Source organism: Melanerpes formicivorus, unplaced genomic scaffold, assembly GCF_026170545.1.
Source record: "Melanerpes formicivorus ecotype bairdi unplaced genomic scaffold, bMelFor1.0.p_v2 SCAF_36, whole genome shotgun sequence".
NCBI lineage: Eukaryota > Metazoa > Chordata > Aves > Piciformes > Picidae > Melanerpes > Melanerpes formicivorus.
In genome coordinates, this window is record NW_027142388.1 from 6608456 (window position 1) to 6622657 (window position 14202).

General features: G+C 40.8%; 1 protein-coding gene across 2 annotated transcripts in view; it reads right to left on the reverse strand.

Moving 5' to 3' along the window:
- Nucleotides 1–14202, reverse strand: part of GLT1D1 (glycosyltransferase 1 domain containing 1) — a 65889-nt gene that overhangs the window by 28603 nt on the left and 23084 nt on the right. For both annotated transcript variants that reach the window (XM_068157427.1, XM_068157428.1), the window contains exons 6-7: nucleotides 13626–13682; nucleotides 1287–1382 (exon numbers count right to left, since the gene is read on the reverse strand). In XM_068157427.1, coding sequence (XP_068013528.1) covers nucleotides 1287–1382; nucleotides 13626–13682 — 153 coding nt within the window. The remainder of the gene's footprint in view (nucleotides 1–1286; nucleotides 1383–13625; nucleotides 13683–14202) is intronic.

Sequence of the window (14202 nt, forward strand, 5' to 3'; positions counted from 1 at the left end):
GATTCAAGTGTTATTTAATTAAGATCAGATTTAATTTTGGATCACCTCAAGAGAACAATGCTCTGTATGATGCAGTGACTCTGGCCACTAAGACAAAATAATTCAAATTTTCCTCTACATGGCGGAACATGTGGAAGCAACTGCAACCACCACAATTAATACTCAGTTACATGCTGCTCTTTCAATACCAGAATAGAACAAAACCAGTCACTTGACTTTACTCAACTACATTTGTTGCTAAGAGTCACAAGGTGCTAAAGGCCAACAAAAGTAAGCTGAAGAGTGGAGGCTAAATTTCCACCTTGGAATATCTGAACCTTTTACAGACACAAACAAAACCTGGCACAACACTCACCTATGTGTTGTTGTAACATGGTTTTGGTGTTCACCCAAATCACCCTAGAGTCACTACAAGCACAGTTTCCAGGCCAAGATGTTACCAGGCAAAGATGCTTATTATGTTATACAGCAAGGTTATATACTCTTTTAGAAAGCATGTGTCACATCTTAATTGGTTATTTTCTACTGGTATGCATGTAATTAAGGCATGTGATAGGTTAAAATAACAAAGCAATATTCCCTCAGAGATATTAAGTGATTTGGCTGCTGAACATCTATCTATTAGACCAAACATAACCTTCTCTAATTTGAACAAAGGCAAATCTTCTAGAATAGAATAGAACAGAACAGGTTGGAAGAGACCTCTGAGATCATCAAGTCCAACCTATCATCCAACACTATCCAATCAACTATACCATGGCACCAAGCACCCCATCCAGTCTCTTCCTAACCACCTCCAGTGATGGTGACTCCACCACCCCCCTGGGCAGCACATTCCAATGGCTATGTGACTATGAGAAAACTGCAGCCTAGTTTACAGTGTTGAACCATAACCCTGACTGGTAAAATTTGCTTGTAACTTCAATGACATTAATTAGCACAAATGCAAATCAGTGTAACAGCCATGGGACAGCAAGATAAAAAAGTGATTTTGAAGTAGGTGAACTCTTTTTGTCTTCCATTAATATTGTATGCGACAGCAAAACAGTTTTCCCAGCAAGTAAAATCCTCAAATGCTGCTTTGATGCTCTGTAATTCCCAGCAGGGTGGAAAAGACACAGCACAGAGAAAAAATGTGTTACATGAGCATGTCTTTTTTTTTAATGTAAATATATTATGAAATTTTCTGCATTGAATGAAACAGCTTATGCCAAACTTGTTAACATTAAAAGAAATGCATCTGAATCTGGGGACAAAACAAGGGTATTCGAACAGCAGGTGCCTACCTGAAAACGCATCTACTAAGTAGAGAGGGTCCTTGACTCTTCGAAGTCCACATATCAAAAGGAACACATGTAAACCCTGTGTGTCTGTAGGAATGCCTGCAAAAAAAAGAATTTTAAAAGTCTGAAGGCAGATATAAAAGCTGAACACTCCATATAGCTTTGTGAGTGAGCACACACAGTGGTAAAAGCAAGTGATGGGGAGGATTCTGAAAAATTCTCATTGCTGTTCCCTCTCTTTCTTGCTCTTGAATCAATCATCAAATTATCTCAGAGAGAGGGCCACAAAGCTGAAACAGCTCTGTTATGAAGATAGGCTGAAGGAGCTGGGGCTGTGGAGCCTGGAGAAGTGAAGACTCTGGGGTTACCTTACAGCTGCCTTCCAATACCTGAAGGGATCCGGGAAGGCTGGAGAGGGACTTTTCCTAGGGGTGTCTAGAAATAGGACAAGGGCGAATGCTTTTAAGCTGAGGGAGAGTAGGGTTAAACTGGATCTTAGGAAGATCTTTGGTATGAGGGTGGTGGGACTCTGAAACAGGCTGCCCAGGGAGGTTGTGGATGCCTCCTCCCTGAGGGTTTTCAAGGCCAGGTTGAATGGGGTCTTGAGCAGCTGAATCTAGTTGAGAGGTGTTCCTGCCCATGGTGGTGAGGTTGGAGTACATGATCTCTGAAGTTCTTTCCAACCTAAGCCATTTTATGATCTATGTGAGCACAGAAAATCATTTCTAGAGGCAGTGAATGTCTAATATTTAGAGAAAAAATACAGTGGCTGGGTACTCTTTAACACCAGAACCCAGCTTTGACTGACTAGGCAACCATCCAAATCAGTGTGTTTCTCCATATTTCTTCTACCCATGAGAACAATAAATTTGAATCCATATGAACACTCAACACCTCTTTGAATGATATTGCAAGGATTAGTTAATCAGGGGCTGCAGGGACTAGAGCTCTTGATCTGACTTCTTATTACAAAAGATCAGGTAAATGTCCCATAGTGATCTATCAGTAATGTCAGCACTGCTACAGAGTAGTTAACTAGAAGTTAAATTATTGCAAAGCATTTATTTTAACCTTACTGCAAAGAAACACAAATGAAAAATAACTTGAGAAGGAAAAAAGAATAATCTCAGCATTGAAAATCTGTCTTGCAAGCACACAGCCATGCCCCTTCAAAACAATTTTGTGGGCTATATTAGAAACAGAGGACCTGATGTGTGACCTTGCAGTTGCCATTGGCTCTGTGACAGCACAATTATTTCAAAACATACCTCTGGAGAAGGGTCACTATGTGGTAAAAGGTGTTTATCATAAACCACACAATTCACAAATTGTTGAAAGAACACACATAACAACAACATAATTACTAAAGACTAGAGGAGTGGAAATGTTCATGTTTGATTTACTGGACTGAACAAATGGGTTTGCTGTTACTGAACTCATGGCAAGGGTGGACAACATGCATTACCTAACACTAGGCAGCTCAATAAGGAGCATCAGTTTGTAGGACATCAGTACATGGATCCCACGCTAGGGCTATGTCACATAGATACCGGGGGAGCTGTGCTGCATGGTCAGAATGTCTGTGGGATTTGTGACTAGCAGAGGAAAGTAACAGAGCAGCTGTGATGGCACAGTGATCTGCTGCTGTTGAACACTGCAAAGCTTTCTTCTCTAAGGTTTTGTCCTCCTTTTCCCTTCCACTCTTCACCAGTTGAAGGAACAGCTCAGCTGCTTACACTGAATTGCTGCAATTTGTAATTTAAGATCATCCAAACTTGGTACCACCTTAAGGTTCCTCACAGTGCTGTATAACATAACTGCAGGGTCTGCTCCAGGCCCTGAAGCAGAAATATGGAAACAATATGCCAAGAATACCTCCCTTCACAGCAAGGAACTGGATTAACATGAGCTCTGTATCAAAAATTTGTGGGAGGGGGAGAACCAAAGGAGTGGTGATTCATGACATACTCAAGTGCTATTGCTTTTAAAATTAAAATCCAGTTCAGGGACATTTAAATGCTCCCTGTCATAAATTCATTATTGAGTCTGTTTCATTTCATGTAAACAGCTTGAGGTGTCAAGAGAGGCTGTAGCAGACAGGGTAAGTAATGTTTTACTGGTTACTGGACCAAGAAATAAGTTGTAATTTATAATACATAAACATTTGTATTGAAAAAGCCATTCTTTGGTGCAATGGCCCATTAATACTGTTTGTTTTTAAGACACACAGCACTGGTTTCAATTCATGACATAAACTCACACAAAACAACTAGGATGTGTCAGCAAAATTCATATTGCATTTTAAACTATCCATATGGCACAAATAATAACTTTAAATTATGAACTCTCACCTATTGATCTTCAGCTCTGGCTATTTGGGAACAGACTTAAAGTTAGGGCTGAAAGTTCAGTCAGACAGGGATTAGAAAACAGATCTTCCTGTTCTCAGACTCATTGCAGTCTTGATGTGACATTACCCTAATCAACAATAACTTGCTTGAAATAGCCACTTCTTTTTATCTCTTAGCATCTTTTTGTTTCTATCTTACAGCTTTCATTTTATTACATAAGAGTTTAAAGTGCTCTGACAAGGAAAAGCCCAAATAAACCCATACTGTGCAGTCCTGACAGCCTGTATGAAAACCTTCATCTGCAAGAGAAACAGGGAACAGTTTTTGTAATTTGTATTTTGCCACTCAGTTCCTGTGGCCTTTAAAGGAACTTCTCCCAAGAATCTAATCAATAACAGTCTATTTCACTAGTGAATATTACCTAAAATAGTATTTATTCGTGGTAATAGTGCCCCAATTTGACTATTACTTTGAAAAGTCATTCACAACCTTGAACTCTCACTGCAGATTATCCCCCTCATACAAGTTTACAAAGCCCTATCTCATACAGTTTTACAAAGCCCTTCCCTATCATGGAGTTTTATGTATTTTTCTCTGAAAAATATTGGCTATACATGATCCTACATGGCATTCCTACAAACTGTTATAGAAGCACTAGTCAAAAAAACAAGATTTGCCTCTGCCATTCAATTAAGTGAAGTGAGAATAAGTTGTAGTTTTATTTTATTGCATGCTGTAGATCTTGGTCATCAGCTAATTAATTTTTAAAGGTGGACTTTCCCCCTGTCAGTGTCCTTAGAAACACAGAAAGCCATTCCTGAGAACACTTCATTACCAGGACATCACTGCCACTGTTTAGGGCTGGCAGTTTACTCATTCTCAATCTACTTAAAAATCAGATTTCATCAGCACTTGTTTATCTTGTTAGCTTTCTGCTCATTCACCAAAAATGTTTACATTCACACCTCAAGATGACGCTTGCATCAGTGTTTTCCCACCTGTTGTTTTCTCAAGCCTTGCTAGCACCCCTGCTGTGGAAAAAAAAATCCCCCAAACCCCATAAACCCAAACCAAACTGCCACCAAAAACAACCCAAACAAACAAGACCAAAAAAACAAACACACAAAAGCCATTTGTAGAAGGAAGCAATCCTTTTAGTATGGTTTGGCTTCACAAGAACTCTGAAAAGGAGAACATATTAAGAGAATAACTTCAATAGCTGCCTTTAAGCAGCCATAGCCATCAGCTGGGTGAAAACTGGTATTTGAAGGAAGACATTTTTTCTTTTTCCTTGGGCTTAAGGAAGACTTTCAGTATATGATTTGGTTTGGGTTTTTTGTTTTGGTTGGGGGTTTTTTTTGCTGTCATTCTGTCTTTCCCAGGCAGGCTACTTAATCTGTAATAAGATACTGCCACCTCATGTGGTTCAGTTCTGAAATGGAAATGCATCACGATGACACAATCAACTGATTTGCTCTTTTGACTGTTTCACCGTCTTTGAATGACTTGGAAACATCCAAATAACAAAAGAAAGCCCTAATTTGTGTGTTCTCTCCCCATTTCTGTTAGTGTTACTAAAGCAAAGATTTGAAACAGCCCACAGTGCTTCGTTATCTCTTAGCTCATGCACGCTTCTGTTTGCTTTGCAAGGAAAATGCAAAATGGAAGGATTTGCCCAAAGTCACTAGCAATAAAACAAGACTGCATATGGGACATGTTTTCCAGCCATCCTTCAGCATCACTATACACTAAATGCAAATCAAGTCTTGCCACAGTAATCAAGGTCTCAGTGTCAAAAACAATTGTCTGATACCATCAAGAGGTGCTCCTTTAACCATGCATTGACAGTGTTTGTCTGTGGCTGGAGCCTGATTTGGTACCTTGGCTTTATCTATAAAAAACAGCTGCACGTTGGCCCCAGCCAGGCTTGAGCCTGCTTAGCGGGTCACCAGTTTAGCAAGATGTGAAAGGTCAAAACAAAACCAGCAGTTGATAGGATTATAAAACCTCATTCCTCTCATCAGCTTGACAGTATTCTTTCCTGATATGCCCCAGGACTGTGGGGATGGTAAAAAATGAACTGCAGGTGAGCTGAAATGAGACAGACACAGTGGAAGATTAAGATTGGCATGGAACTCCCACAGTCATGAAACTTCTTTTTTTATGGTGGAGCTGAGGTGGTATTATGCTGCTCCAAATTGAAACACAGCAACATATCCTTGGCACTTAACACTTCAGAGTAGAATTGCATGATCAAAAGGGTATCCAGCTGCTCTGCCAGCGTATTTGTTGATAGTATTGGAACCTGGCACAAATTATGCTGGCTAATAGATAAAATGTGATTAATATTCAGGATTCCTGTTCTCTTGCTGGCTGTGATTCTGAGTTATGGCATGGCCTGCAGAAGTTTGCCAAAGTCAGACTTACCCATCTAGGCATATTCATTCACAAGCAGCTTTGATAATTGCATGACATAAAGCAATGGCACTGGGCTTAACTTTTGGTACACTGTTTTGAGGTCTCTATTTGCAAGACAAGAGTGAGAGAATGGAGGATATGAAAAGTGGAAACCATTTTCATAATGTAGCACTGGAAATAAGCAGTTTACTATTTCAGATTGCATTGGCTCCTAGTTTATTCCTATAAGGAACTGTGTCACTGATTGTCACAGCAACTGTTCCACTATTATGACACACATTTTGGCCTTTCTAAAAACATGTACTTAGATGGCCAATATAGCAAACCATGATCAGAGACAGCTAACACAAAAGCTTACATCTTTTCAGAAGCACTGGGAAGGACATTGCTTTTCTGAGAAAGGCAAAAATAAGTAGAATAAATAAACCAAACCAGGTTGGAAGAGACCTTCAAGATCATCGTGTCCAACCCATCAACCAATCCAACCCACCCAAACAGCTAACCCATGGCACCAAGCACCCCATCAAGTCTCCTTCTGAACACCTTCAATGACGGCGACTCCACCACCTCCCCAGGCAACCCATTCCATAGCGCAATCACTCTCTCTGTATAGAACTTCTTCCTAACATCCAACCTGAACCTCCCCTGGCACAGCCTGAGACTGTGTCCTCTTGTTCTGGTACTGGGTGCCTGGGAGAAGAGACCAACATCAGCCTGTCTACAACCTCCCTTCAGGTAGTTGTAGAGAGTGATAAGGTCACCCCTGAGTCTCCTCTTCTCCAGGATGAGCAACCCCAGCTCCCTCAGCCTCTCCTCATAGGGCTTGTGTTCCAAACCCCTCACCAACTTTGTAGAAGTAGAAGTGTTATCTAAACAGATTTTGAAAGAGCAGATCCATTTAACTCCATGCCTCTAGGTACTATCAGAAGAAAAAAAAAGAAAAAGAAAAAAAGTAGTAATCATAGATGTATAGTAAAAATAAACACATTAATGCAAATCTTTAATCTTACTGAAAAGCTGCAGGCCTCTAAGTGAATGAGTAACACCAAGCATTAGCTTGCTGAGTTTGAGAATATCTTAAGTGAGTAATTTTCTCAACCCTTGCTCAAATCAAAATATTTCTCATATTTAAAAGTCCTCACTGTGCCTTTGTAGCATGGTTCTGAACTCTCTAGAGGGGAGAAAACCATAGAAAGAATCAATGTGATTTGTCACTCAAAGTTGTTATTTTGGACCTGAACCAACAACCTCACAAAGCCAAAGTTCTTAAGGTGTGTCCATTCCTTCACATTTTACAATCCAGTTTGCACGAGAGATTAAGTGCATTTGATCGAGTATATCAATATTAGACTTCTAGGTTAGACTTGCTATCACAAATATTGCCCAGCAACATGAAAAAAAGCCCCACAGTCTGCATTTGAAACATTTCTTATTAATACTAGGTCAAGGATGATCAAAGATTTTAAGATTATTTTTCCAACCCCTTTTTTCAAGCTCACTGTCGTGTTCTATGGACGTTTAGAGAACAATACGAAGTCTATATTATCTGAGCTTAGTTATCCATTTCTGGGTTTGTTCAGAAACAAAATCTAAGCCATGAGGAGGTGGTGAGGTGAATAATCTTTCTCATTTTCTTTTCACTTTGAACCACAGCAGGTCTTTCACTCCTCTTGAAAACTGTTCATCTATTCATCTCCAAAGCTTCTGAAAATAGTAACTGATCCCCTAAGAAGAGGAAATCCATAGGTTTATTGATGAGATTTTGATCTCCAAGACAGTTATTTTATTTTCTTGATATTGAAACACAGCTAAATCTCTCCAACTCTGGCATGTATTTTTGATATTCTACATCTTTCACTTCACAGCTATTCTTTACATTTATCTCCCTGGGCACAGCAGAAATACCATACATTAGCTCTTTTAGGCTCTGGAGTTTGATTTTGTCTCTCTTTTACAACTCAACAATTAAAACCAAGCTGCTGAGACCAGCCAAGTTTTCCAGCTAGTTTGACATGGTGGTGTCCTACTGCAGTACAGCTTCAACATGCTACCTTACTTTCTACTGACTCTGAAGTTTCTTTAGTTGAAGTCACTGATGACACAGAACTTTGATAGTTATTAGCACAATTAGGTCTTATTTCAGCTGCATACTTCACCACCTACAGATCTCAAGCATTTATTAATGTTTTATGAAGGCAATTTGTTTCACAGAAATTAAGGAGAAGTGGAGTAAATAACTATATGCCAAGTGTTTATACTGCTATTCACATTCAGTGGTGAATAATTGCTATATTTGCTGATATGTTTGTGAAGACAACAGAAGTTAAATGAACTTCTTAACTTCCAGGTGAGGACTACAAATCAAGAAAAGTCAGACTGCAAAACTGTCCAGCAATTCTTTTTTTCCCCCTTGTTTCTCATTATTTTGACTGGATCAGACAACAACAAAGCTCTGTGCTTTCATATCTCTTGGGGAACAGAGTTTACTGCTGCTAGTTTATCAGTATTTCTATGGTCAGCTATATATCTGCACAAACTTGATAGAATGGTTTGGGTTGGAAGGGACCTTAAAGATCATCTTGTTCCAACCTCTTGCCATGGACAGGGACACCTCCCAATAGACCAAGCTGCTCAAGGCCCAGCCAGCCAGGCCTTGAATATCTGCAGGGAGGGGATATCTGTGACCTCCCTGGGCAAACTGTTCATTTTCCTTATGTGGGCCTTTTTTTCCAGCATACCTTAAGGAAAATACAACACATCTGTAAAACCCTGTCTGTGTCATGACAAGTCATATAAACTTTTCAAGCTCTGAAAATAGCTGTTTTATGAAGCAGAAATTATCTAAGAGTATAAAATGCAAGCTGCATATTTTATTTGATCAAGCACATGATTCTATGTCACCTTCCAGGAAATCAGTTCTCAGTCTTGTCTGTTGGACAAACAAGCTTCCTCAGTTCATAAGACTTTGTTAGCTATCTATGTCTTTTAATCCCATGATGTCTAAGTGTTTATTAGCATTTATATCTTACAAGCTTCAGCCACATTCCAATGAAGTTAGAAGGAGTCTCTCATCACAGTGTGATGACATCAAGCCTGGCTGTGATCTTAAGTATCTGTGCTCCATCCTTGAGCTAGCTTGTTAGAGATTAGTCTCAGTTTTCATGTTTACTTACACCATCTCGTCATATTTCTGTCTGTCCTGGTTTGAGGCTGGGCAGATCCTCTCTTGCCCTTGAGAGGGGCAAAAGAATGACACATAAATGGATTGCAGAAGTGATGGAAAGTTTAAATGGAAAAGCAGTAAATGTTTTACAGAAGCTACAAGCATAGTGACAAGAGAGTCCCAAAGCATAGAGTCCTTTATAGCACACCCAAAGCCTCCAACACTTCCCTTTTCCCCACCTGATGGTATACCCAAGACCCTCAGGGCTCTTTCTCCCCACTGCTGTGCTAGGCTGGTCTCAGCTGGCCAGGTCTGAGACTGCCTCTGCTCCTTCTCCTCCTGGCATTAAGCCTAGCCAGGCCCAAGAGGCCTTGAGATACTCCCCCACCACTACCAGATAGGGAGCATCTCCCGTGGGAGCAGAGAGGGAAGAAAGAAGAAGAGAAAGACTTTGCAGATGGATTTATAGGGCACAGGATATTATGCGTATGAAATACGTTATTTCCTGTGTCCACCTACTGGGCTGGACACTCGGGACACTGGAGTTGTAACTTGTGTGGCAGTAACAGGAGACACCTAGCCTAAACTGCCACACTCAATCAGTCTACAGCAAAAGCCTGAACTTCCATTGTGTCTCTCAAGCGTCTGGATTGGCATCTGAAATTGCTAACAAAAGTGATTATGCTGTATATAGATTCCTGTATTATAAGGCCAGATAAAAATATATTGATCATTTGATCTGAGCTCCAGACTGACAGGCTGCAAGACTGAGTTACTAAGTATACTAAAAATGTTGTCTTCTTGAAGTCTGTGTTGAAATCTGTACCTGATTCAGCTTTCTGGTTTGACTACAGCCTCTCATCCACATAAGACAAAACTCTCTGAAGCTGACTGCTAACCAGAATGTGGATTGAGTCAATAACTGTTTGAGGAGCCAGCCACTGAATATACTGCAGCTAGTAGATAGCACACTAACACTACACAAACATCACCTCTGCAACTCTCAGGCCCGCTGCTGACACTATGGAAAAAATACTAATTCCATGATTTTTGTACTGAAATTGTCTTGCATCCATAATAACAACAAGAATAAAATGTACACAACAATGCTTCAGTTTATATCAGGCTATTGCTATTTCTGTAAGTGACCCAAACTCTCAAATGAAAGGCACAAAAAGCTGTGACTCCGTAGTCTTTTTCATAGTTTCATTCAGGGTTGGAAGGGACCACAAGGATCATCTAGTTCCAACCCCCCTGCCATGGGCAGGGACACCCTACACTAGATCAGACTGGCCAGAGCCTCATCCAGCCTGCTCTTAAACACCCCCAGGGACGGGGCCTCGACCACCTCCCTGGACAACCATTCCAGGGTTTCACCACTCTCATGGTGAAGAACCTCCTCCTCACATCTAGCCTGAATCTCCCCACCTCCAGCTTCATTCCATTCCCCCTAGTCCTATCACTACCTGAGATCCTGAGAAGTCCTTCCCCAGCCTTCTGGTAGCCCCCCTTCAGATACTGGAAGGCCACAATTAGGTCACCTCGGAGCCTTCTCTTCTCCAGACTGAACAGCCCCAACTCCTTCAGTCTGTCCTCATAGGAGAGGTGCTCCAGCCCTCTGATCATCCTTGTGGCCCTTCTCTGGACGTTCCAGCACCTCCACATCCCTCTTGTAATAGGGGCTCCAGAACTGGACACAGTACTCCAGGTGGGGTCTCACCAGGGCTGAGTAGAGGAGGAGGATCACCTCCCTCGACCTGCTAGCCACACTTCTCCTGATGCAGCCCAGGATCTGATTGGCTTTGCGGGCTGCAAGTGCACATTGAGAGCTCATGTTGAGCTTTTTGTCCACCAGCACCCCCAAGTCTCTCTCCTCAGGGCTGCTTTCCAGCCAGTCACTGCCCAGCCTGGATTTGTGCCTGGGATTGCCTCGACCCAGATGCAGGACCCTGCACTTGCTCTTATTGAACTTCATGAGGTTGGCTTGTGCCCACCTCTCCAGCCTGTCAAGGTCCCTCTGGATGGCCTCCCTTCCCTCCAGCGTGTCTGCTGCACCACACAGCTTGGTGTCATCAGCAAACTTGCTGAGGGTGCACTCAATGCCACTGTCCATGTCACCCACAAACCTCTTGAATAAGACAGGTCCCAGGACTGATCCCTGAGGGACTCCACTTGTCATTGGCCTCCACTGGGACATGGAGCCATTGACAGCCACTCTTTGGGTGCGGCCATCAAGCCAGTTCCTTATCCATCTAGTGGTCCACCCATCAAACCCATGTGTCACCAGTTTGGAGACCAGGATGTGGTGCGGGACAGTGTTGAAGGCTTTGCTCAGGTCCAGGTAAACGACATCAGTTGCTCGCCCCTCATCTATTAATTTTGTCACCTGCTCATAGAAGGCCACCAGGTTGGTCAGGCAGGATTTGCCCTTGGCAAAGCCATGCTGACTGTCCCCAATCACCTCTTCACTATTCTTTTGAGCGAGTAGTGACTCCAGGAGGATCTGCTCCATGATCTTTCCAGGCACAGAGGTGAGACTGACTGGCCTGTAGTTCCCTGGTTCCTCCTTCTTACCCTTTCTGAAGATGGGGGCAATGTTTCTCCTTTTCCAGTCTGTGGGGACTTCACCAGATTGCCATGACTTTTGTACCATGCCATGCTTTAGTACCATTCACATTGGAGGGCTGGACTGGAGGGAAGTTTCCCAAGGTAAAATGTATTTGATGAATTCTGCCACTCATTTAAATCTGCTCTTAAATTCTTTTTCCAATCCATTACACTGATTTAAAGAGACTATTTATGTATTGTGTTATATTTAACACGAGTCAAATGTTAAGGCTTTTCTATGGCTAGAAAAAAAGATAATAATTACAAAGACTATTCATAAGAAGTCTGTTCTGTGAAAAAAAAAAAAAAAGTAGTCTTGAAATACCCTGAAGAGCTTATTTCATTTTAAAGAATAACTTGACAATGTATGGCCTGATCACCAAGGACGCTTAACACTGATGCTGCCAATGCGTTATAATTTGCATTGTGGGGCACTTGCTGTTTCTTTATACTCAGTTCTAGGAATCCTGAATTTGACAAATGTTCAAGGATACTGATAAAGATACAGGCAAGAGTTATCTGGAGAAATAATTGAAAAAAAAAGAAGATGATCATAAATGCCATGAAGTGAATGAGATTGGACAGTTTTATCTGCATAAAAGCTAGAGATCTTTTCAAGTGCACTTCATTGTGCAAGCCTACACCATCAAAATCGTATTCTTCTGTGCAAAACTGCTTCCTATTTTTGATAGTTTTCTACTGATTGCTCCAAGTTTAGTAGAATTTTAAACACTTTCAAACTGCAAAACCCCAGTAAAGCAGTTCAGTGGGAACTCTTAATTAGTCTGTGGTAAGTATAAAGGTACAGCCAAAAAACCCTGCCTCCATGTGCAATATTAAAAGAAGTGGAAATTGTAGGCTGCTACCAGAGATGGGCATAGAAACAAGACTGATAAGATAAGTGAGTTGAAATAGCCATAAAACCACTACTGAATAATCTGATGGCAGTTCTCAAGCTATTATTTAACAGGCACAGCTGTTGGAGTCACATTTTTAGTTTACTTCTCATGTACATTATGAATTATTTTGCACTTTTGCATTAGTACACATTAGGCAGAAAACTGTCTCTAATATATTAGATGAAATGCACTTAGGGGGAGCTTCCCCCTCCTCACTCTGTTGACTGCTCTTTTAATCATAAAATGGTTGGGACACGAGATCCAATCACCACTAAGGCTGTGCTAGCAAGTGACAAATCATTTCACTTCAGAAAATTATTCATCTTGGTGGCACTGTGCTTGTGTGCTGTGATTTACTGAGAACAAAATAACCTCACAATGCTCAATTTAAAATTGGACAGGGGTCTTGAATAACGGCACACATTTACTGATGTGATAAAGCAATTGACTAGCGAGGATTCATTTGTAACAGAGAGAACAGCTTCCCTATCAGAGATCAGATCAATGAATATAATATTGAAATATTTTTACCACAGTCAAATGCCTACAAATTCTTTTTTTAGGCAGGAAATTCAGAGTTTCTATCACACAAAGCACAGCACAATCAGATATTGGTGCTTTGGTCTAACTTACCTTCTAAGGAGCATGGACCCATATGTCATGACCATTTATCTTTGGTGAAGTTCAGCCCCGGACAGATCAGAAATCTGGAGGCAGTCTGGGTAGTTTCCTCACCAGACTAATCTGACAAATATTCTGTCTGAAGCTAATATTAGAGTTTTTCATTCTTCATAGCATCAAGCCATTTTATTTCATAATCAATTAATCTTCACATTCTAAATCTCTTCCATCCACTAAGAATAAAATCAGTGAATATAGAAAAGAAAAAGCCATTGAGTTTTACCTGCATTTCGTAGAAATCTGTACCAGTCAAACATTTCACTAGGTGTAGTCTTAATTCCTGTGTTGGAAAAACAGAGAAACAAAACATGTTTGATTGGTTCCTGGATAGCTGAACTATGGTTCTTGAAGTCTTGCCCTAAGAAAGTAGTGTTTCTGTTCAGCACATTGTTGGATGGAAATAGCTGTTTACAGAATTCAATGTCAGGCTGCCTGTATAATCCTTCTGTAGTCATCAGACTCAAATTTAATTGAAAATCTTGCACTGTGTGTATGAACTTCTTTAGCAACTCATGGAAGTAAGCTCACTTAAACCATGCTGAATTTGCCCTTTTAAAATCTACACACAAGATAATATTATCTGAGGGAACATTTCATTCCAGAACAGATTCAGACAACCTGAGACCCAGGTCCTTAACATAAGGCCAAGAAAGTAAATTAAATGTATAGAAAAATTAATCTTAACTGAATATTAACTTATTTGTTTTGTCAAATTCTTTTACAAATGATTTATTTATTCTCTCAGTTAACTATTACCTCACAAAGGGCTTAAATACAGACTAAACATGGGCTCAATAGGC